The sequence below is a fragment of the Anser cygnoides genome, chromosome 23 (assembly GCF_040182565.1).
Source record: "Anser cygnoides isolate HZ-2024a breed goose chromosome 23, Taihu_goose_T2T_genome, whole genome shotgun sequence".
Taxonomy (NCBI): Eukaryota; Metazoa; Chordata; class Aves; order Anseriformes; family Anatidae; genus Anser; species Anser cygnoides.
Window position 1 is genome coordinate 5206800 of NC_089895.1, and position 23463 is coordinate 5230262.

The 23463-nt window shown below is 61.3% G+C and overlaps 1 protein-coding gene across 6 annotated transcripts in view; it reads left to right on the forward strand.

The window, feature by feature from the left end:
* Nucleotides 1–23463, forward strand: part of AGRN (agrin) — an 81271-nt gene that overhangs the window by 25827 nt on the left and 31981 nt on the right. For 2 of the 6 annotated variants that reach the window (XM_066982315.1, XM_066982316.1), the window contains exons 3-5: nt 6957–6977; nt 14490–14537; nt 22829–23044. In XM_066982315.1, the coding sequence (XP_066838416.1) occupies nt 6957–6977; nt 14490–14537; nt 22829–23044 (285 nt within the window). Of the gene's footprint in view, nt 1–6956; nt 6978–12342; nt 13564–14489; nt 14538–22828; nt 23045–23463 lie in introns of those variants that run through there. The other 4 variants (XM_066982317.1, XM_066982320.1, XM_066982319.1 and 1 more) reach the window with 3 other exon arrangements.

Genomic DNA, 23463 nt, shown 5'->3' on the forward strand with positions numbered 1-23463 from the left:
GGGAAATTTCAGGCGTGCGGAGGTGGGGTGGGGTGCGTCCGTCAGTGCCTGGGGGGGTGCAGATAAGGATAGCCGGGATGCTCTGAGCTGGGGGCTGCCTTCTTCTCCTGCACCAGTCGGTGGCGATGCTTTCCGTCCCTGTAGGGCGACAGGGCTGGCTCCTTTTGATGCTCCCGCGTTCCCACTGCATGGCTGGGACCCACACCGGGCATCCTGTGTGGATGCACCGAAGCTTTCTTCTCTATTCAGTTTTATTAAGAAGATGCAGTTTTTATTTTTTATAGCTGTGTGTGTATGCTGGCCTTCCCAGAAGAAGACCCCAGCTGGTCTTCCTTGGCCCTCTTGCAGGCAGAAATGATGCGGAGCCCTCCGGGCTTTGCAGAGGTCTGCAGAGGAGCTCACTGGGAAGGGAAGAGGAGCTGCTGGGGGCACTGGGTCCGTGCTCACCTCCATCCCCTGCAGGCAGTGGGGGGCTGGGAGCGGGGATGGGTGCCGAGGGGAGGAAGGGGTCGGCTCAGGCCTGGAGGAAAGCACGAGGTTAATGGCCAATTCCCTCCCAGAAGCCAAACCCACGTGGGTTTGGAAAAAAAAAATAATCAATGGGATTTACAGAGAATGCTGGAAATCCTCAGGGTCAGGTGGGGTAAACCGGGAGAGCGCCGGCGGTCGTAACCCCAAATTGGGAGCAGCGCCTGCTTACGGCAGAAAACAGCAAAAAAAAAAAAATCCAGCAGAAAAGCCCTACAGGTGGAATAGCCTCGGCACGGCTTTAAGAGCACCAGCACCAGCTTGAGCCTCTTTATTTTGATTTTATCTCGTCTCTGCTGCTTTCCTCGGGTGTGTTTTAGGCTGTCCGATGGCCTACCCCTCCTGCAGCGCTCTCGGGAGGCGCCTTTTTGCCTTTTGCAGAGAAAACGGCACTCTTGCCATTTGAAAATACGTATTTCTACAAGTGCTGCTCCTTGTCTCGGGCTCTGGGGATGCTTTCTCCGTGGCTAACTCGACGTGACAGTCCCTGCTACGAAGGAGCCGGGCTGAGGTTAATGGTTCGAGCTGGTCCTGCTCTGCTCCTGTGGGGTGCTGGGCTGGGAGCAGAAAAATGGAGCCTACAGCAGCTGGAGCAGAGAGGGTTAATGCAGGATTTGTGCCCGAAATCGGGAGGGAGCAGTGAAGGATGTTATTTCGGGGTCTCTATTAAACGATTAGGAGTGAGTTTTCTTTAGCCAGGGAGAGCAGAGTTAACTGCTGTGAATGGAGGCAGCTGCCTCTGCTGTCAGCCCTACGCGGGGCTCTGGCAATGACAATTCTCCGAAGGGAAAGGGAATGAATTTTAATGAAATCTTGAAAGACTTTAAATTTTCATGTTAACTTCAATTATTCAGGACAGCCGAAAAGCAACTTTAAAGCTTCAGGAAGGAGAAAAAAAAAAAAAAAAAAAGGAGAGGAAAATAAGAGGCCAGTTTGATATATATTTTTTCAGATTAATTGATTTGCGTTTTGTTCCACCGCGGTGAGACGCGGACGTTTGAAAGCCGCTGCCGTCGCTTATTGCACCTGACAGCAGTGCAGAGGAGCAGGGATGAATTATGTACTGCCTAGGGCTTGGCGGAGCCGTAAAAACCCCGGTGGGGCACGGTGCTGGGCTGTCAGGGCCGCGGCGGGCATCGCACCCTCTGGGGAGCTTGTGGGGTGGAGGGCTGACGGCTGCGCTGCTGCTCCAGCCAAAAAACTGCCCGCTCCGTGCCATGCCTCTGCTAGCAGCAAGCAGGAGAGGGGGGCTTTTTTCCCCCCTATCCAGCCCAAATCCTTCTGCACGGATGGCCCCGTGCAGCCATCCCCGTCCCCAAGGGGTCCCGGCTCCCCGTCCCCAAGGGGTCCTGGCTCCCCGTCCCCAAGGGGTCCTGGCACCCCGTCCCCAAGGGGTCCTGGCACCCCGTCCCCAAGGGGTCCTGGTGGTGCACAGCATGCTGTGGTGGGCACGGTGCTTTGTGTGCCCCGATGCCCAGAGCATCCTCGGCGCCCCGTGCGCTGCTCTCGTGGCGCAGGGGACGCCGAGCATCTGTGCCCGGGGTGCCGCCGGCGCTTTGAACAAGCGGCTTTTTTCTTCCATCCCCGTCCTTACGCCTTTCTCCCTCTCTCCTCTCGCACGGCCCAGGGCGTCTGTCTGCGTTTCTGTTTCCGATCCCCAGCAGGCTGATGCCTTGCCTCCCTCTGAGGGTGCCCCACTGGTGCGCAGGGGCCACGCGGCACAAATGGGGCTTTTATTCCCCGCTGCTGAGAGCTGCCAGGCCTGGCTCCCTTCCCAGAAAGCAGCCCTGCTTCAGAACATAAGCAGCTATTGTCTTAGCCGATGCGAGCTCTGCTGGAGCCGGGAAGGGGAGAGGGGCTAGGGCAGGCTGAGGGGGCTGCAGAAAGGAGCCCGAGGACGCAGGGAGATTTACAGCCTCCTCGCCGCGCTCGTCTCACCCAAAATCCGGGGCGCCCGCTGTTCCTTTGGCACTCGAGCACCCGAGGGATGTTGCCTTCGCTTTCTCTCCAGCAAAGAGCAGGTCCTTTGTCTTGCACGGGCTGGAAAAGGAGGAAGAGGAGTCGCGCAGCAAGGCGCTCCCACCGAGCCCCCCCTGCTTGGGGCTGTAGGGCCAGGGTGCTGGGACGGGGCAGGTGCCCCCCATCCATCCCCAAAATGCCTCGCTGCTGGTGTGTTGGGTGTGTGACATCCTCTGTGCAGCTTCGTGTCCTCGTGGCTTGCTCTCAATGGGATGCAGCTGGCGGGGTGGTTTTGTTGGGGGGTGATTTTGTCGTGGGGTTAGGGAGGGAAGGGGCTGGGAGCGGGGTGCCTCGCCCCCCGGGTCTCCTGCCCCGCCGTGGGGAGCAGGAGGAGCTCTGCGGTCCGGTGCGAGGTCCTGATGGAGCTGCTCTGCTTTGCCTTTGGTTTGCTGTGTGTTCGGCCCTGTAATCCAGGGAAAATCGCTCCACGGATAGATTTAGGAATGGGGATGGTTGGGCAAGGGATGAATAAAGCCCTGGCCGGCTCCTCATCAGGAGGCTGCCGCAGGAAGCCTTGGCTGTGCCGAGCAGGGTTTGGGATGCTCAGTTTTTTCAGCCTAATCCGCTGCAGCAGCGATCCTCTGCAGCCAGCCCCGTCTGAGTAAACTTTCCCTGGCTTCAATAAAAACGTTAGTGTAATCGAGGCTCTGCCCTCGGGTTTTTTTTTTTTTTTTTTTTTTTATTCCCTTTCCTTTCCTCCCCCCACCAGCGCGTCCCAGTGCCCGGCGCGCGGCAGCTCCTTAAAAGTGTGTTTGGTGGCGGCACGGAGGGGAAACCTCAAATCCTCGCAAAGCAATTACTGCTAATGAGACACTTCCTTCACATCTGGTTTCAATTCTGGCTCCGTTTTGGGGACTGTTCTTCCAGCTCGGCAGCAGAGGAAGGTGGGAAAATCCCCGCCGCCTCCCCTCCCCGCAGCACCCTCCTCCCAAGGTGCCACTTGGGCACCTCGTTAGTCCCCATCCGAGGGGAGACAATTAACCGAGGCAATTAACACACGATCCCACCTCTCTGGGGAGGCTGAATAGCAGCAGCAGTTATTGGGCTGCTGATCGCATGCCAATTGATTGATATGTTGGGGTTTTTTTTTGAGAGGGAGAGCGTAATGTGTTTAATTAGTGTGTAACTTCTGAGAGCAAGGAGAGCTGGATGCCCCAGACTTAGGAAAATCCTGCATTAACCAAAAAAAATGCAAAGATAAATTTTATTTATTCATTTATTTTGCAGCGTGAGATTGCTTGGGTTTCGTTTCTTTGTGTAGGGATTTGATGTGCGATGGATGGAAACTGTCCCCGGTGTTTGCTCCGCTGGTGGCACCTCTCCTGCCGTGTCCCTGCCCCGGGGCTGCTGCCGCCTCTCCGTGGGACCTGGGCACCAGGAGCTCCCCCAGAAGCTCCCACGCCGGCCTTACGGGGATGGGGAAAACCCAAGTGAAAGGGCTTCATCTCCACTTACTGACCATTCAAATCGGGTCTTTGTTCGCATGCAGATTTGTGTGGATCCTGGGCCCCTCTGGCTGCTGGTTTTGGCAGCCAAGTGCCTTGTTATCTCGGCGCAGAGCGCGGCCTTGGAGCAGGATACAGAGGAACAGTAGGGAGGGTCAGGGAGAGAGGGATTTCAGGAAGTCTGTGTTGCTTTTATGCGCTGAACAGCGGGAAGGTGGTGTGGGAACCCTTGGCTGGTTTCCTTGGGAATGAGGCGGCGCGACGCGGGGCTCCCCCGGCCGCCTTATCGGGGGGCAAAGCAAACATCACCTCCTTGGTTTCTTGGGATCTGCAGGTCCCTCCTGGCAGGGAGGATCCCTCCAGCCCCGCTCCCTGCCACCTGCAGGTGGTGGGACCTGGGTCTCCCCAGCAATATCCGTGCCCCCCTCGCCATTCCCTGGCACGCAGGGCGCTTACGGTGAAGGAAGGGGCACCCAAGAACCCCTCTGCTATGGACAGAGCCCCGGGGTTGGGTCATTATTCACCTGGGGGTCCTCCTGCAGGGTCAGCTGCACTTCAGGTGGCAGGGTTTTCCCAGAGGACATCCCCTCGGTGAGCCCATGCTGGCACCCCCGAGCATCTCCCCGTGCGCTCAGCTGAAGGGCGGAGCGGTCTGGCTGCACGTGGGGGTGCAACGGTGCCGAAACCCCTTGGTGGGTCCTGTGTGGAGCCAGGACAAGAGCTGCTGGCCCCTGTCCTTGGTGGCCCTTGGTCCTGGGGCAGGATCCGGGCTCAGACATTGCATCTGCTCCTGGCTGGGTGCATGGGGTGAGGGACACCGGCACCATCCTGCCCTTGCCAAGCCCCATCTGGGGGCTCGTGGGGCCCATCCACGTGTTTGGGACTTGTCCTGGAGAGGTGCCTCTGCTTGGTGCCAAGCCGTGGTTGCACGGCTGGCCACGCTCCCCAGACGTGACGTTCCCCCTCGGTGGTGCTCCTCTGCAGGACTCGGCTGTGTGCCCCTGCTCCGAGCGCCTTCCTGGCCGGGAAAACCTTCAGGAGGCAAGTGCCTGACCTTGGCGCAGAGCCTGCCGCCCTCCCGTCCTTTTGGGGTCATTTAATATATAGTAAAATAAACTCGCCTTCCCCTTCCCGATGCTGGCAGCCGCTTTGCGTAGCCGCAGCGTGACGAAGGGGGAAATGGAAGCCCAGTGAGATTTGCTGAGTTAAAAGGCTGGGCAGGCTCTGGGGACCCTCGCCTCAGTTTTTGCTCTAAGGAAGGGGCAAGGTGCGCGCCCTGGGGTGGGATTTGGACACGGAGCAGCCCCTGTGCCTCTGGTCCTGGTGCCCCAAAGCTTCCCTGCTCAACAGAAGAGCTCCCCAGGATGTGTAATACTCTTCCCTGCAGTAGCTGCACATCTTCCACACCGGGCATCCCCCTCCTTCCCCATGGGCAAGGCTGATCCATGGTCAGGCTGGATCCCCTAAAATGCAGCAGGCAGAGAGCTCGGCAGCATCCCCCGCCAGGCACAGCCCGTCCCCATCCGCACCAGAGCTGGCCGTGGGGCCTTGGCTCTCATTTCTGCCTTTTTTTTTTTTTTTTAAATAATAAATGAAAATCCCAAAATAACCGCGCTGCTCTGGGATATTTTTAAGCTGTTTTTTTTTCCCCTCTTCCTTTCTTCCCCGCATCTCCCAGCGGCTGGGAGCCGAGCGGGCTCCCCGTTGCCAGCGGAGAGGGCTGCACGTCACTTCCTTGGCACGGGGCCGTCCCCGGCCCTCAATGCTCACTTTGTTTTACCCTTCATCGCCTCGGCGAGCTGTCAGGGCTCCTCGCAGGGTCACATTACCCGTGTCCCACAGCCCATTGTGGGAGCTGCTGCTGCCGGCGGAGCTTTGGGGAGGTCCCCTCGCCCCTCGGGTCGGGTATCAGGCGGTGGGTGAGGCTCTGCTCCAGCTCCATCCTCGCTATATTTGCTCTGGGCCCCAATATTTTCCTTTTTTTCCCCTCCTCTGGGAGGATGCCACCTCCATCCCCTGCATCCCAGCCGTGCTTCCCCTGGGGCTCTGCATCCTCAGCGGGTGAGAGCCCGGGCTGAGCAAAGCACCACGGCCTCCAAACCTCGCCCCGCTCTCGGCTCTCCGGCGGACAGTTGGGTGTTTAAAGACGTGTAAATCGATGCTGGAATGGTTATGGGGCTTCTCTACTGCCTTAGGTTGTTTGCAAAATAATCTGTGCTCAATAACAATTGCTGAAATGCTCGGCTGGTTAACTGCTCGCTTTTTGGACTGTGCCCGCAGTCTGAATTCTGAGTTTTGGGTAGACCTGCGTGGAGCCCGGAGCTGGGCTCGATGATCCTTGTGGGTCCCTTCCAGCTCGGGATATTTTATGATTTTTTTTTCTTCCACCGTGTGTGCTGGGGACCTTGTTTCATCTTGTGCTTTGGTTTCCTGGACTTCGAAGGCTAATTCGGGCTCAGGTGTGATGCGTTTGGACAGGAGGCATCAAGCTACTAAAGGACGTGCTCCTTCCAGCCGAGTAAGAAGCAGCTGATCCTTGGTAGGGTCTGGTATGGGGAGGTTGATGTGGCTGTGGCTCGCCCCAGGCTGAACATTTCCAAAGCAGGAGCCTGGTTTCAGAAAAATCTTACATTGACAGGGCACACGGGTTGATGCTCCTCGTCTTCTGGGGCTCGCTACCTTCTGCAGGGCTTCCTTTAGCTGCCTTTGTAACGTTCTCCGTGGATCAAGGGACTGTCGAACCTCGTCCTGCGTGGCCGAGAGCCACCATCGGCCAGGGCTGAGGGTTTTCTTGTCGTTTGCATGTGGTCGGTGCTGGGGACGGGGACCCCCCTGGCAGGGGTTTGCGGGACGGGGCTGGAGGAGGGGACCCGGTGGGGGGGCCGGAGAGCGTTGGGTGGCTGCCTGTTGTCCTGTTCTAACTGTTTTGTTCTCTCCTTTTTCTCCTCCCCCCGCTTACTAAAGAACATAGGAAGCTTCTCGCTGGTAAGTGGTGGTGTGTCACGTAAAAAAAAAAAAATACCATTTATTATTTCCATCCACCATCAAACTCACCGGCTAGTGCCTCTCATGTTTCCATCCCCGCGGGACGTGCCGGAGCAATAGGACCCTTCGGGGGGCTGTGGGTGCAGGGACGCCCATCCCTGTGCGCTTGCCCCGGGGGGAGCTATTGCTTTTAGATCACAGTTTGAGGAGCTGCCTCCCTGCAAAGCTCTCCCTTCCTACTCCCTGCCCAGCCCGATGTTGTTCCCTGGGCTCGATTGGCTTGCCACCGACCTTGCCAAAAGCAAACGCTGCCTGCCGCGTCCCCAAGGGCTGCGAAACTGTGATCTAAGCACGGCCGCCTCTCACCTAGCGCTTGTCTCATGCCCCGCTTCATCTTTTCACTGTCACCACCTTCCCGGGCTGGCTGGGGGAAAGCCGCGGTGCCCAGCAGCTCTGCCTCGAGCTGCTCCTTTGGGTCCTGCTCATTAACACAACCCCTGCCTGTGCCCCGGGCTGGGAGCGGAGCGAAGGGCGTGCGGCGCGGCCGCGTGCCGCTGGCCGGGTGCCCGCTTCCCGGGGTTCCCCGGGGCTGGGAATGCCACCCTCCTCGTGGCCTGGAGGCCGGCTGCTTTGTTGGGGGGCTGAGAGGGTGGGAGGAAGGTGCTGGGCACGTGGCTGGGGCCGGCAGACTGCCTGGCATCCCACTGCCGCGTGCCCGAGCCTGACGGGCGCACGGAGCTGCGGGGCGCCGGCGTTGGGGTGGGATGTGGGGTGGCACGGAGGCGAGCAGCTCGGCCTTGGTGGGGGCGCTGAGGAAGTGTTTAAAGGCGGTTTTGCTCCTCTTCCTCCCCGTTCCCTGCCCCGCGTTAACGTGCGACGCGTAGGCTGTGTCGTGCAGATCCAGAGGTGTGCGTTGGAAACGCGCCCTTGTTGTGAAAGGCACCGAAGGGTGAGCGGGGGGGACGTAAAAGTTTTCTTGCGAGCCGCCTGCACCCAGCCTGCACCCTGCGCCTCTCTGGGCGCGGAGCAGTGAGGAGAGATGCTATCCGAGCCGACAGCATCCCCTGCTGGTTATCGCTCCCCCGGCCTCACAGCCGTGGGATGCTCGCACCCGGTGCTGCACGCTGCTGTTCATCCTATATCGCTGCTCATCCCATAGCTGGGACCCGCTCCCCACGGTGGGCTGGGTGCTACTCGCTGCTTGCAACCCGCTGTAAATTACTCAGAGCTGCGTGCGGCTGACAGCACGAGGGCTGGGTGCTGCTGGCTTTCGTCCCTGCTAGACAGAGGGGAAGAGGGTTCCTGGGGTCCCCCTCGGTGTGTGCCCACCAAAAACCCAAGCCCCCGAGCAGGACCTGTGCTTCTCAGAGGACAAGGGGCTGTTCCCTTGTGGGGTTTTGGGGCTCCCCGTGCCTTCCCAATCCTCTTGGAGCCTCCTGAGGGCATGTGTGAGCCAACACGCAGCTGGGCACGCATCCTTCCTCCTTTCCCGGGGTGTGCTCAACGCTTTCTTCTTTTCCCTTTGCTCTAACACCGCGTAGCTGGAGGGGGCTTTGCTCGCCCCAAGGAGACACCCTGCTCTGGGTTTGGCTGAGCACCACCACCAGGAACCTGGGCTGCACCCTCCCCCGCTGCCGCAGCTGGGCTTTGCTCCTGTGGTCTCAGGACCCTGAGCCCTCAGCGAGGTCGGCGCCGTACCCAAAATCCAGCCAGCGCTGCTCTTTTGGGTGAAATGTGCCCGAAGCGTGTCCCCGGCCGTGCTGCCGAGGGATGTCCCCCGCTGTCTGGAAGCACTCGGGTGGCAGCTGCTTCCTCTGCGGGGAGGTAGCCGGAGTGCCGGCAGTACCCACTAATTTTAGCCTCCCGGCTGTTCGCTCCAGAAAGCTGCTGGAGGTTTCTTTCTCCGTTTCGCTTTTTTTTTTTTTTTTTGCTGGTTATTTTCCCGTTTGTCGTGTTGCATCCCGGAGGACTTCAGCTTGACCAGTTCCTTCCCAGCCGCTCCGGCAGCCGGGCAGGGCTCTCCCACCGGGGAGGGAGCTGATGCTGTCCCGGGAAAGCAGCAGCAGCTTCTGGATGATGGGAATTCGGGGCAGGATGATGCTTCCAGAAGTGTTTGAACGCCCTGTTTGCCCCCCCGGCAAGGGGCAGGCTTCCTTTTCCTCACCGCCTCGTGCTGCTGTGAGATCACCCCCTGCATCCTGCCCCCTTGCCACATGGATCCGGGTGCAGCGAGCAGCCCCGGAGTGCTGTACCCGGCTTGGCCAAGGCTCCTTGCCTCCACGCACATCCCGAATTTGTGCGGCGAGAGCGGCAGGTGGCACTGTGAGACTGCGAGAGGAGCTGCCTGCTCTCGGGCTGGTGGTGCCCGGGGCGTGCTGGGGCTGGGTGCAGCTCGGGGAGGGGGGCTCCCAGACCCTTGGCCTCAATTAGGGTCAGGGCAGGCCCCCGTCCTCAATTAGGGTCAGGGGGCCGCGGCTCATCAGCCGGCCTCAGACCCCACTCTCCAGCCCAGGGGCCGATCTCGTGCGGGTCCCGCAGCAGGGAGCTGTCCCCGGGCAGAGCAGCGGGTGGATGCGGGGCTGTAGCACCGAGCCGCATCGCCTCCCTCCCCAGGACCATCCTGCTCTGCTCCGCACCCGCTCCGGGGCAGCAGCATCGGTGCTATAGCCGCCCTCGGGTTTCTGCGCGCGCGCCTCGTTTTATTGCATCTTTCTCTTTTGTTTTTAATTGTTGAGAGAGGTCGCGGGGACTCCATAAAACCCATTCCCTGTTGCGTACTGGGGCGAAGTGGAGGAGAGGTGGGCTCCCTGCTTTTGGGGGGGGGGGGGGGAGCACCGGTTAACGGAGGGGTGTGCAAGGATGGATGCTCGGAGCGTGGCCGGCGGGGCTGTGACCCGCTCCCCCCCCCTTCTCCCCTTGACAGGGTTTAAAAGCTCTTTATTTCCAAGCGCTGCTCAGCAGGAGCCGAGCCGGGTCCTGCCAAGTGTTAAATGAAATAATTAAAATCCCCACTTTCTCCCCCTCCCTCTCCCGTCTCGCCGTAATGCCGGTAATTAGCCTCTAAAACTGCAGGAGGGGATGGGGAAGGGAGGAAAGCGAGCGCCTTCCGCGGGCTCCCTCCTCCTCCTCCTCCCCAGGAGGGAGCGCGAAATGGCTCTCGAGGCGCTGGGTGCTGTCAGATAAATCCCAATTAGCTCGCTGCCAAACGGGATTAGCCAGAAGGGAGCCAGGTGGGGAATCAGCCTGGCAGGAGCCGGGGGCTTCGGCACGGGCTCCCTGCTTCGCTGGGGAGGGACGGACTGACAGCTGTCAGCCCGAGCCCCAAACTGCGCCGGGTTTGGGGATTTCGGGTCGGGAGCTGGCTTTCGGGATGGAGAAGGAGGGAGGTGAAGGGATTGAAACAGGTCCTGGTGGTCTCTCTTCCCAAGGAACCGCAGGGTTATGTCCCACCAGGTGCAGGTGAGCATCCTCCGGACGTGCAGGACAACCCGCGGGGGCCAGGACTGTCACCCCGAGCCCTGTGCTGCCCCAAAAATTGGGTTCGGAGCAGCAGGACCCTGCCGTCCCCACCCGGCGGCCGCCCCCTCCCAGCCCCCTCCTGCCCGCCTGCAGCATTTTTGGCAGCAGCTGTGACATCCTCGCTGTGAGAGCCCAGAAATAACCCCATTAGCGGCAGCAGCCTTTCAAGAGGCCGGTGGCCACGCGGAGGCCTTCGTGTGCCGAACGCTTTCATTAGGAGGCTGGGCTGGGCGGGGGGGGGGACAGGGATGAGCACCGAGATGACGTTTTCTCCCCCGTAACAGAGGGAGAACGGCTGTGCCCGAGGGGGGGCTGGCCGGGCGGCTCTTCTGGGACAAGCCAAGGGACCCCAGAGGGGCTTTGTCACCCTTTTAGCTGTTTTCGTGTCTGCTCCTTGTCTTGGCTGATCTGCGTGGGTAAAAACGCAGGGGGATGCAAAGGCAGGAGATTTTGGCACCTGCGCGCGCGGGAAGAGCAGAAGGATGCTGAGAGCGGGGCCAGGCTGCAGGGAGGTGACCCAGGGGAAAGAGCCAGGGCGCTCTGCCCCTTTTCGGGAAGGGCTCAGCCCCTTGTGTGCTGCCCCAGAAATTCCCAGAGGGGGATTTCTCTGTGATATCCAGAGCTGCTCCGTCGTGCGGGGGAGCTCAGCACCTTTGCTAAGGAGCACGGAGCCCTCGGCAGGTCGCGGCGCTCTGGGTGTGTGGTGCTGGGGGCTGTCCTGCCCTGCTTTTGCTTTTACCCCACTGCTGGACTCCAGAAACTCATCTCTTGGCCGTGCCCCCTGGCTCCCAGCCCTGTTTTTGTCCTCTGCGTCCCCTTGCTGGCTGCATCCTGCCCAGGGCAGGCGGTGACCGCGCGTCCCCGTCCCAGCACCTCCTTTTTCTCGTGCACCCTCTCCTCCACCCCACCCAGCTGGTGGACCCCGAGCGTGCACCGGGTCCCAGCTCCTGCCGGGTCCTTGCAGCCTTGGTGCTGTTCCCAAAAAACCCTGGGTGGTCACAGCGGGGCTGATCCCGCAGGGGCAGCATTTTGGCCACGTGTGGTCCCCCTCGTCCTTCCTTCCCCGTTTCGGAGCATTCCAGCGCGTATAATTCCACCTCTCTGGAATACACGTCTTAAAAATGCCTGATTTTTTTTTTTTTTTTCAATCACTGTTTTTTATTCTCTGCTCCTTTGGCCACTTCGCCCAAGTCCTGCTGCCGTCCTGGGGGTCGGGCGGAGCGGGGAGGGGGCGCGGGGCAGAGGCGCTGCCGGGGGAGGCATAATGAGTTTTGACAGCGCAGTCCCCGCCTCTCCCAACATCTTTAGTTCACGAATGAAAAGGCGAAGGGGGTGGGGGGAAAGAGGCGGAGGAGAGGGATTTTTTTTTATTATTTTTTTTCCCCTTCCCGTGCTCTCCCCGGGGAGCAGGGCGAGGAAGACCCCGCTCCATCTCCTGGGGGCGAGCAGCGGGATGCTCACAGGTGGCCGCGGAGCGGTGGCGGGGGGCGAGGACCCGAGCTGAGGTCCCCCGCGTCCTCCCCGCCGCCTTTGTGCTCCTGCCCACCGAGGAACCGCCGGGGCAGAACGCTGCCCGCAGCCTTTGTTCGAGCCTCCTGCTCTCAACCGCGGGCACGGGCGAGGCGAGCAGCCCGGCGTCCTTCCTCCTCGCCCTCCTCCTCTTCTTCCTCATCCCCCTTTGTCGGCGGCGCGACGCCAGGGAGGGACGGCTGCTCCTCTCCGGAGGGACTTGGGCTCGCAGGAGCGGAGCGAGGCGGAGAAACTTCAGGGCGTGGGGCAGGCGGGGACGCAGACTTGGCTTTTTTTTTTTTTTTTTTTTTATTCCCCTTGCTGTTTTATTGTCTGGCTCCGTGGATCGGGACCCCGAGCTGTCACAGCGCACACCGGGCACAGGCAGCCGCTGCTCGCCCCGGCAGCGCTCGGTGCTCTCTTGATGCCCGGCTCGGCGAGGGACGGGGACCTCTCCGCGATGGACTGGCATGTCACAGCGGCGTGAGCAGGGGAGCTGGCTCGCCCCGGCCACCTGGGAGGTGACAGCAGGCAGCGTGCTCCTTGCCGGCGAGGTGACAGCCCGCGGAGGGGGACCAGTGAGGCGGTGGCCCCTTCCTGCTCGCCGGAGGGCTGGGAGGGTGCCGGAGAGCTGGCGAGGCAGCGGGGGAGAGCTGAGCGCTGGCTGCTCCGTGAGAAAGCAGAGCCCAGCGGGGATGGATTTGCAGTCGCCGTGAAAGGAGCCGCAGCCTGCCGGGGTCCCCCCGAAACCCTCCCCGCGGGGTCGGGGATCGCGGGTGCGCCCGCCCCGAGGAGCTGCGGCTGCAGGAGGCGCCCGGACCGCGCACGGAGGAGCGGCGGCATCCCCGGAGCAAGCCCGGAGGCTGAGCCTCCCGTCGGGAGGACACGGAGGCTGAGAGGGGGGTCCCGTGCTGGTCCCCCCCCCGCTGCTCCTTTCCCAGCCCTGCTCACAGGCACCGGTGTGAGGGGGTGCCGCGGCGTGGCCCCCCGGTTCCCTCCTACCACCCCGTCCCGGCGGGCTCGGCAGCACAAGTTGAGCTCTTGGCGCTTCGTCTCCGAGCCGCTCAGCCTGCTGCTGCCCGTCGGCACCCGTGGATTGACGCCCCCCCGGCTGGAGGGGGGAGGATTGCTGAGCAGGGGGGCACAGGGCTCCCTCGGGAGCACCCTCGGAGCCGGGATGGCCGGCGCGGGGCCAAACGCTCGCTGCTGAAGGTGCTGCCAAGCCTCTTCGCCCTCCTGCTCCTGGAGGATGGGAACCTCTGGGGAAGCCTGGGGCTTGCAGCTGTCAAAGAATCGGGGCCGGAGGGCGTCCGCGTGAGCCTCGTGGCTGCTCTGCCTTGGATGGGTCGCCGGCGGGTCGAGCTTTGGCCCGCGGCGTGACGGCCCAGCATGACGGCTTGCCAGTACCCCATGGCACCGGGGGCCCTGGAGCGGGACCGGCTGTACCAGCACAAGGTCTCCCTGGTGGTGCGGTACTTCATGATCCCCTGCAACATCTGCCTCATCCTCCTGGCCACCTCCACGCTGGGATTTGCCGTGCTGCTCTTCCTCAATAACTGTAGGTGCCCCCCCCCGGCCGCGAGGGAGGGCAGGGCGAGGGAGGGCAGGAAGAATCAGCAGGAGGTTGGGGGCGAGATGGGGGGGGCTTTTTTTTCCCCGTGGTTAGGCTCTTGGTTTGCTCCCTGGCGTGGCCGAGCGCGTCGTGCACGCCCACGTGTTGCTGGCAGCTCCCGGTGCCGCGCTGTGGCCTCGTCCTGGCGCAGGTGGGTGCTCGCCCTCGGTGCCTTCGACCTCCCCGGTGCTGGAAAGCCCCCAGCACCCAGCTGGGATCTTCCAGCTTCGGGGCGCGTTCGTGATGGAAAAGTGGCAAAACGGATGGGTTTAAAAAGACCTGCCCGGAGCGGGGCGCAGGAGGTAGGAGGGAAACAGGGCGGTGAGGAGCCGTGCACCCTCTGCCACCGCCCGGCTTTGGCACCGTGAGCACAGCGCTTCCTACACGGCGCTTCGGCACGGGGTGGCAGGGTCTGTGGAGCCAGCTGCCCAAGAGAAACCCCTCTGGTTTCCCAAAAGCAGAGGGCTGGCCGACGGCGAGGCTGTGCCGCCTTGCTCCAGCCCCGTCCTTGGGCTATTTCACCTGCTGCTGCCCCTTTCTCCCCCCCCTTGCTCCCCCGCTGCTGTCCTTGCTCGACCCCAGCGCTTCACCGGTGCTCGGGCGGCACGGCCCAGCGGGGTTTGCGCTGCAGCCCTGGCCAAATGGCACCGAGGAGCGCTGCTGCCAGAGATGCTCCGCCGACGGCAGCGGGAGGGACGGGGCTCCTGGGGCTGCTCCTGCTGCTCCCTCCTTGCTGCAGGTGCTCCCTGCACGGGAGGGGTTGTTGGAGGGATGAAACCCCAGCCCCGAACCCACGAACAGAGGCTGGGGGGAGGAGGGCACTGCGTGCGCTAACCCCGCTGATAGCCCCCTGTTTTTTTTTTTCTTTGCAGACAAGCCCAATAGCTATTTTACCCAGACCCCGCCGACCCCACGAGATGGTAAGTACCCCTTCAGCTCCCTGGAGCTTGCTTCCCCTGGAAGCCAACGGAGCCTCTCGTGCTCCCCGCAGCTGCCGCGGAGGCTCCGTGACCCAGTGATCTATTTTGCAGCCTCTGTGCCCGGAGCAGAGCAGCTGACGATGCCGTGCTCCCTGCCCTCGCCCTCCCTGGGGATGTTTTTCCCCCTCGGGCCAGGAGGGATGGCAGATCCTCACTCCTTGCGCTGCTGCTTGCGCGACGCAGCAGCCCGTCCCGGAGGTGGGGAAGGGCTGGAGGAGGAGATGGGGTGGTCCGGGTGCTCCCAGCAGCTCTGCTGGTTTGTCTGCTGGGGCCGTGGGGACTGGGGAAAGGGGCCTTCACCTTGCCAAGCAGCGGCGCTGAGCTCTGGGGTTGCGCCGCACTCGTCCCCTCGGTGTCTTATTGGGTTTTATGCATGTGGCCAGGCAGCCACATCCTTCCCTGCCCCGAGACCCCTGCAGGACACGTGGGAAGGGATGCCCACCCCATGGGCGATGGGGACGTGGTGTTTCCCTGCGCACGGCCGCTGCTGGGCAGGTCCTGGTCTGGCTGGGAAGGGGTTGGGGTGGGTTGTGCAGGCTCGTGGCGGCAGGAGGTTACGCCTGAGCAGGCAGAAGTCACCCTGCACCGCGGGCTGTGGTTTGGGGAGCAGGGATTTCGGCGGTGCCAGCTTTTCCAGCACCAGGAGCAGAATGCAAAGCGGTGCTCAGCTGGGCACCCGCTACCTCCGCTGCCCTGGCCAGAAATGGTGAGGGCCCGTGCAAATTTTGGGGGACCGTAACACAGCTCCCCAGCCTTCCCATCCCCTCTTACCAGCACCGGGCAATCCTCCAGGTGCCGACCTTGCCCGGTGCGGTACGGCTCGCCAAAGCCCCCCAGATCCCCACACTCGTGGAGCTTTGCTCTCCAAGGCCACGCTGCCAGCATGTGCTCAGCTGATGGCACCGTACGAGCTGTGTTTTCTTTGAAAATCCGGCTTAAAGTGCCCTGCTTTCTGCTGGCAGGCTCCTCAGCCACCTCTTCCCCACCCTCCCTCGTTTCATGTGCCCAGATAAGAGCCCGGCAGAGAACTGCAGCCAATTAATAACCCGTTTGTTTCTCTCTTTTCCTTCGCCGATGGGGGCGGGGAAGGAGGCGGGGGAGAAACGGATGCGAGATAAAATGTGATTAATCTATAATTGGACCGGTGGAGACATCTAAAGCGAAAAATAAAAACGCACGTAGGTGTAACTCCTAGCTCGGGGCTCCAAAATATGAGCAGCCCGGCCCAGGCAGATGCCACGCTCCCAAAAATCTCTGGTCCCCAGTGGAGATGGGAAAGTGCTGCCTGGCCTGGTGAGGCGCATCCTTGTGCACCTCGTGGTCCTGGGGGGGCTTTTTTTTGGGGTAGGGGGGGCAAAGAGGAGACCTGGTAAGGTGCTGGTGGCTGACTTGGGTGCTGGTCGGAGCAGCCCGTGCTGGTTGATGCTCCTCCGTTCCCTGCACCAGGGGGAGCGGGGGCGGTGTTGGCTCAGCCGCAGCCCCCCCGGGGCTGGCTGTGTTTTTTTGGGGTTGGGGCAGGTGCAGTGTGGGGTGGCTGCGCCCTCCTGCACCCCCTGGGGCGAGGATCCGGAGGGTGCCACCCCTGCTCCTCGTTCCTCCAGCATCCGCGAGGAGAGGCTGGAGCCCTCTTTGCGGCATCCCTTGGTGGGGTCGCTTGCAGGAGATGAAATCATTTGGGGGATTTGCTCAGGGAGAGCAAATTCAGCTCCCACCGTGCCCTTGCACGGTCCTGTTCTTGGTGAGGATAAGCCAGAGCTTTCCTCTGGCTGGCATCCCTGGTGGATGGCTCGCTTGGGGGTTGCCACCTTCTGCTGGCATCCCCGCACCTCTGCAGGTGCCAGGCAGCTGTGGGAAAGGCTCAGGTCCCGTCTCGGTGGGTTTGGAAACATCGGAGAGGGCCGGACACCCATTTTTCTTCTGAGTGTGGACGGAGCGACGCCAGCCCAACGTGCTGTGCCAGGCCAGGGGCGCAGCGCTCGACGTGCTTACGGGGGCACGAGGTGGGGACATCTGACGGGGACGCCAGCACCGTGGTGACCCGAAACATTTGGCGTGTCCCCCCTGCGCACCCCAAATGCAGCCGGGGCTCCTGCTTCAGCCCAGCCAGGTCGGAGCAGCGCAGGTTTGCCCTGGGGAGAGGAGAGCCGGTAAACACAGCTCTTCAAACAGCTGAGCGGTAGGTGAGGCAGCAGCAGTTAAGGCACCACTTTTGATCTCTCGAGAGCGTTTTCTTCGCCATTCGCAGCAAAGTTTGAGCTTTCTCTTGGGGATCAATTTATGTGCTTTCACGCTGGGTGGCTTAAGCGCTGGAGGGGGAGCAGATGGGGGCACCGTAGCAGGTGCTGCCACTTCTCCCTAGGATTGCGATCCCTCAAACTTACATTGCTGTCCCCTTATCTCTGCCTCGCGTCTCCCAAGACGTGCCGTTTAGTCTCAGAGCCTCGCGACCAAGAAACAACACCAAGAAGAGCTCTGTCTTCTCTTCCCCTCGGTCTCCTTGTGCTGAGGTTGTTGCCGGCAGCTTGCCTCGCTGCCAGCTCCCGAGTTAGCGCGCGCGGCCGGGCTCTGCGCTCTGCGAGAGGGCGCCCTGACCAGCGAGCACTGCTTTTTTTTTTTTTTTTTGCAGGAGCATGTCCCCGGGTTGCGGTGACACAAACCTGTTTTGGTGAGGGGGAGACGTTGGCCGAGAGCAGGGGCTGTAGTTACACGTGGCCACGCGTTTTTGGGGTGCTGGGGGTGCCCGGTGCTGGGCTGGGGGGGAAAGGGGCAGCAGCCTGGGTGCAGCAAGCTGCGTGCAGACCTTGCGCAAGGGCTGGCCAGAGCCTGCAACCTTGGGAAAGGGCAGCAAAGGGCAGCAAAGGGCAGCGTGCTGCGCTGGCCCGGTGGCACAGATGGGGACAGGCTTTGGACCTGCTGCGGCTGGGGAGGAGCCGTCCTCCCTGCAGGCACCCAGCCGGCTGCAGCCCTCCTTGCCTCTCAGCTCCCTGCTTTGTAAACACCCGGTTCTGCTCGAGCGGGAGGGTGGGAGCACCTTGTAAACACCCCGTTCTGCCGGAGCAGGAGGGTGGGAGCAGCTTGGAGCCATCCCCGGGTGTTTTCCCCTCGCCTCCCCCGTGCGTCCCACCGGGGTGCACACCCGGTGCGCGGTGGGCTCTGAGTTTTGGTGCTGTGCAGCTCCCCGGGGGGGTTCCGTGTGCTGGGACGGGCAGGGCCCCGCTGCGGGGGCTCCTCCCAAACCTCCCCCCTCTGTGCTGATGAATCCTTCCAGCTGATTTGGAGCTGCTCTCGCAGCAGGGCTCGTGACAGATTAATGAGGGAGCCTTTTAAGATGGTGTTGGATTCGCGAGAGCGGCTTTGATGTTTCAGATCCCGAGGAGGCGAGGCTTTAACCTCCTCCCTGCCCTGCCCGCCCCCGGCACCACCTTCACCTTCCTCGCCGCCACCTCGCTGCCTCCAGCACGAAATTTCGCTTTCAGATCTCCCAAAAGCTCGTCGTCTCGCCACCCCCTCCTCTCTTAATTCCGGGAGCGTGCGGTCGGCTCTCCCCACCCCTCCTCTGCCCCGGGGGCCGGGCTGTTTGCTCCAGGTGGGGAGCTGGGGCTGCAGCGCTCAGCGCACGTTTTGGTGGCTCTCGGAAAGGGGAATTTCAGGTGCTGGGCTCCGAAAGGTTGGGGCTGGTGGGCACCAAGCTCCTGGGGTTCTGCTCAGGAGCGTGTTTGGAGGTGCTGAGCCCCCTGGCTGTGGTTCTGGAGGAGATGCTTGGCTTCCCCGAGCTCTGTTATGTCTGGAGCTGTGCAAGCACGCTCCTCGCGGAGCTGAGAGCATCGCAGGGCTTCCCAAACGGGATGCCTGCCGCTCTCCCTGCTTCTTTAGGACCTTCCCTTCTCAAAACACACCGGCTGGGAAACTTCGGGTGCTTCGGGGGGACTCGTTCTGGCGGCCGGGAGGGGACCATGGTATGGCAGCGGTGGCGTGGCCACGAAGACGTGCCCAGCGCCGCGAGCGCAGGGGAGCGCAGTCCTCCCCGTGCCGCCTCCCGGGGCCGTAATTAATATTGCTGGCGGGGAGGGGGGGCCCGGCGAGCAGTCGATGCGCACCAGATGAGCGGCGCGGCGGGAGCGCCAGCCTCGCCGATCTCCATGGCAACGTGCGCCGGGCTCATGCAGAATTAATGCCGGCCCTCGCCGCCCCGACACGCGCGCACCGCTCCGGCCCCGGCCTCCCTTCCCATCCCAGCGCCAGCTCTGTCCTGCTTTGGGCTTGCTCCCCCCCGTCCTGTGTTTTATTTTGTGCCGGTGATGTCCCCGTGCTGGACCGCGGCGGGTTTTTGCTCGCTGAAATCGCCTGGCGGAGCGTCCTCCCCTCTCCAAACAGAAGCCCCCAGGGATTTACGGCGCATCTGCTCTCGCCCTTTGCTGTTGCGCCTGCTGCCGCCGTGCTCGCGTTGGCAGCCCCTTCAAAGCAGATCCTCAACACACTGAAAGAATCACAGGGGCTGGAAAGGACCTTTCAGACCACCAAGTCCAGCCATCAGCCTGACCTACGGTGGCCCATCACCGAGCCACGTCCCTTAGTGCCGTGTCCCCGCCTCCCTGAAATGCCCCCGGGGCTGGGGGCTCCACCATCCCAGTGCCCGACCGCCCTCCCCAGGAGGAGATTCGCTCCAGGAGCGCTGTGAGCACTTCTCGCCTGCCCCATGAAGGCAGCCTCACCTCTGCCACGTAGGTATTTGGCAATGACAGCTGGTTTTGGGATGTGGCACGTCACCAGGGTGTCCCCACGATGGTGCTCGGTGGGGTGCAGCCTCCTGCACCTTTGCAGGCATCGCCCCGGGGATGTGGGAGGGACCTGGGTGTGCAGGAAACAATCCCCGCATGCTGCTGCTGTGGTGTTGGTTTCTTTTTCTTCTCTACTCGGTGGAAAAGAGCAATTTTGACATTAAAATGTTTCTCCACTTTAATAACAATAATCATAAATGTAATGCGAATGCTTGGGGCTTATTAGGTAGAGCTCTTCACCTCGAGATCTCAAAGCACTCGACGAAGGCAGCTTGCTATTTATCCCCACTACTGGTAGCGAGTTATTTACCTACTGACATCAGGGACTCGATGATTATTATTATCCACGTCTCTTTTTTTTTTTTGCAAATAGGAGAACCGAGGCGTTTCCACAGGCAGCTCTGTGTGTGTGCCCCCATCCTCCCTCGCCCCGGACCCCCCCGGGTGCCACCCCCTGCTCTGCACTGCTCGGAGCAAAGGGCAGATGCTTTGGCCCCGCTCCCCTTCCCCAATTAGCCAGCGGATGGAAAAACCCTCATTTTCCTCCGTGTGTCCGAGCGGAGCTCTGATCTCCTACAAACCCTTCCTGCTTCGCGCCCTGTCCTCCCGCGGGCACCACGCTGGTTGGGCCGGGCGCGCTTCGGCCTGCCTTATTTGTACCAAACACCTTCTGCTCTCCCACTCCTCTTCAGCAGGTGCACCTCTTATTATTGTTATTACGGCTATTGTTGTTATTGCTTATTATCCTATTTCTGCTCCGGTGCTGCTAAGAGACGGAGAGGGGCTTGGCTGCCGTTCGGCGCGGTTGCAGCGAGCCAAGCCCTGCCTTTTGTTCCGCACGGCTGAGCGGTGCAAAGACACCTCGCCGGGGCTGCTCCTCGCCCTCCTCGAAAGCTTCGAGGTGCTTGGGAAGGAGGAAAACCCCTCTGAATCCCAACCTCCCGCCCCACGGAAGGGGAATTGAGGCATTTTGGTTTATTCGGGCCGGTTCTGAGCTTGCGCCACCCGAGCGCATCGCTGTGTCGGGTGGGTGAGCTTTAAAAATCTCCTGCTGGGAATGACCAGGCTCCCTCACCAGAGGCACTGGTGATGATTAGAAGTGAAAGAAACCCAAACAGCCAATTTGCCCATCACAATTTGTTTCTGGTTTGAAGCATTTGTGTGTGTCTTGCTTTGTTTCTTGGCCCGAACGCAGAAAATCAGTGATGCGGGGTCCCCGTCCGCAGCGTGCCCTGGTGCTTGGCCCTGCTGCGCCCCACCGCCCCGTGCTGCCCTGGTGGCTTTGGGGACACCCAGGGCTTTGTCCCCAAGCGGTGAGTGCCTGGCAGCGTGGGGTGTGCAGTGATGGAGCTCACGGGAATGGGAATTACCTCCCTCTTAGGGCCAGGAGGTAAATAAATGCCCTTTATCACCTCTTTAGTTTGTATGTTGGGAACATGGTTCCAGGTGGAGGAATAGACAGAGACCTCGGTTCTGATAAACCATCCGCTTTCCTTCTGTGACCTGACCCGATTAACTTTGTGGCCTTTTTTGTCTTTTACCACTGCTTTTATCACTTCAAACCGAGACCTTAAATACCCGTGGGCGACCCATGTACAAAGCGGATTGCTCAGAGAGTTTGGCTCCAAATCCGAATTAACGACCCCTGAAGTTCCTTCGGAGAAGGGTCGAGGCCATTGGCGGTGGTTTAACCCCTCCAGAAGTCGCATCTGACGGGGACACCTTGCTGCTGGCACGGTGGGGACAGAGGGAGAGGCAGGAGGGATGTGTGAGCTGCGGGGAGAGGCAGCACCTGAAAACAGCACCAAGCCTGGTAGCACCGGGCTTCGGAAACGCTCGGGGCTGCCTTAAATTGGGCTCCACCGAAACTTCCTCCGATTCAGCGGGAGCAGAAGTAGGGCAGCTTTGGAAACCCTTCCTTCTTTGGAAGCCCTTCCCTCTCCTTTTTTAATGATCCGAGGTGAAAGGCAGGAGCAGAAGAGGTCAAGAAATTAGAGAGCTGCTGCTGCCACCTCCTTTAAGATTTTGGGCACCCTTCTCTTCTTGCTTTCCCGGTCTGTCTGTGTGATGCTGGAGCTGGTGCATCCCGAAAAGCCGGGCAGAGCATCCGTGGGCTCCTGCTATGTTTTTAATCCTGCTCCATCCCTCCGGAACAGCACCACGGTGCAAAGCACGTGGGGTTTTGCCCCGTGGGTTTAGCTATGAGGAGGCTCAGGGTCGGTTTGCCTTGCGTGGGGAGTTCTTTTAGTCGATGTAAGTGAAGGCTGCGTGACGCGTGTGTGTTTTAATGATTCCTTTATTGAGGATAAATGATGCTGGCGGGCACTGCGCCTTTGGGGCAGAAATCGAGGTACGGTGCGGGAAGGAGCCCTGCCCCTCCTGGGTCCCCAGCCTGTGCTGCCCGTGGGGTGCTTTGATGTCCCTGGGGCACATCTCCAAGCCCTCCAGCTGCCCTCCAGCTCCTCATATGGACACAGCAAAGCTTGGTCACACTCCTGCTCCGTGCTCCTGGTGCCGTGGGGAAGGGGACAGGATGGGTCCCCGCGTGTCCTGCCGCTCGCATCCCTCCCTGTCCTCCCCTGCACCTCCAGAGCTCAGAGCTCAACAGGCTTATCTGTATTTAAAAGAAAAAACAGAAGGGAGAGAGAAAGAGCAGCAATGGCAGGAGCGGGAGAGACTATCCAGAGCGCTTCATAAAAATGATAAATTGCTTTTAGATATTGGGCAAGAGAGAAAGAGAGTTCTTCTTTATTTGATGATATTAGTCTCTTAGTGGCGCATTGTTGCTGTGCATATGAGCTCAAAATCTCAAGGCGGTTGAAGGCAAATGCCCGGGAATTGAAGTGTAAATGAGCCACTGTCGAGCTCATTTTATTTTGCCTTTTACGACTCCTTGTTCTGCCATTATGTAGGTCAGGCTCCATCTCCAACGCAGGCTGTGCGCGAGGTGCGCGGCGCCGGCACCAGGCTCGGGTGTCCCTGGCTCCCTGTCTCACCTGCACCAGCTGGGTTTGGGGACACCCGTCCTCTCCCTCTCTTCCTCCCCCGAGCGTAAAAACGCCATTCCCTGCTGCATTTGCAATTCAGATGCTGAACTGGTCTGCGCTGCCTGCTCTGATTAGCGGAGGTGATAAGAAATTCGTGCCGCTCCTCTCGGAGAGACTCCAGCCACCGGCTTGAGCTGCTTTGCATGAGCGGCACCGAATAAAGCAGCGTGTGCGGGGCGGTGCGTCCCACGCGAGGATATTTTCCTTTCCATCCCTTGACGTTCCTTTTCCCCCTGGCTGTCGACGAGGTGACATTTGGAGATGGCACCCTCCTCCTCGCCCCGCGCCCAGAGCATCCTCTGCCATCCCCAACCCGGTCCCTGGTGGGCTGCAGCCCCCCCGAGCCGGGCTCTGCTCCACGTCTCGGGCGTGCTGTGCCTCAGGTGTCCCCCGTCTGTGTCCCCAGCCTGCCGAGGGATGCTGTGCGGGTTCGGGGCGGTGTGCGAGAGGAGCCCCGCCGACCCCTCCCAGGCCTCCTGCGTCTGCAAGAAGACCGCGTGCCCCGTGGTGGTGGCTCCCGTCTGCGGCTCCGACTACTCCACCTACAGCAACGAGTGCGAGCTGGAGAAAGCCCAGTGCAACCAGCAGAGGCGCATCAAGGTCATCAGCAAGGGACCCTGCGGTGAGCACCGCGCCGGGGCTGGGGCCGGGAGGTGAAGGGTGTGCAAGGCCGGCGATGCTTCCGACCCCATGGCCGTGCTCGGGTGCTGGGGATGCTCTTGGGTGGCTGGGCACGGACCCGCGGGGAAAAGACGAGGAGAGAAACACCAACAGGGTGTAAGAAGCAGGCACGCTGATGTCCCAGGGGCGTTCCGGAGATGCGGACCCGCTGGGAGCAGCCCCCTCGCAGCCGGCTCAGCCTCCCCGCCGCGCCTCAGCCCTGCGGCGGCGTGCGCACAGGCTGGGTGGGCTGATGAAAGCCCTTCCCCTGGCTGGCATTCACCAGCTGGGAGCAGAGAGCTGTGTAAATGAGACCCCAGCCTCCTCGTCTGCGAGTAAATTAACTTGACCTTTCTCGCACGCGGCGCGCTTGGCTTGCAA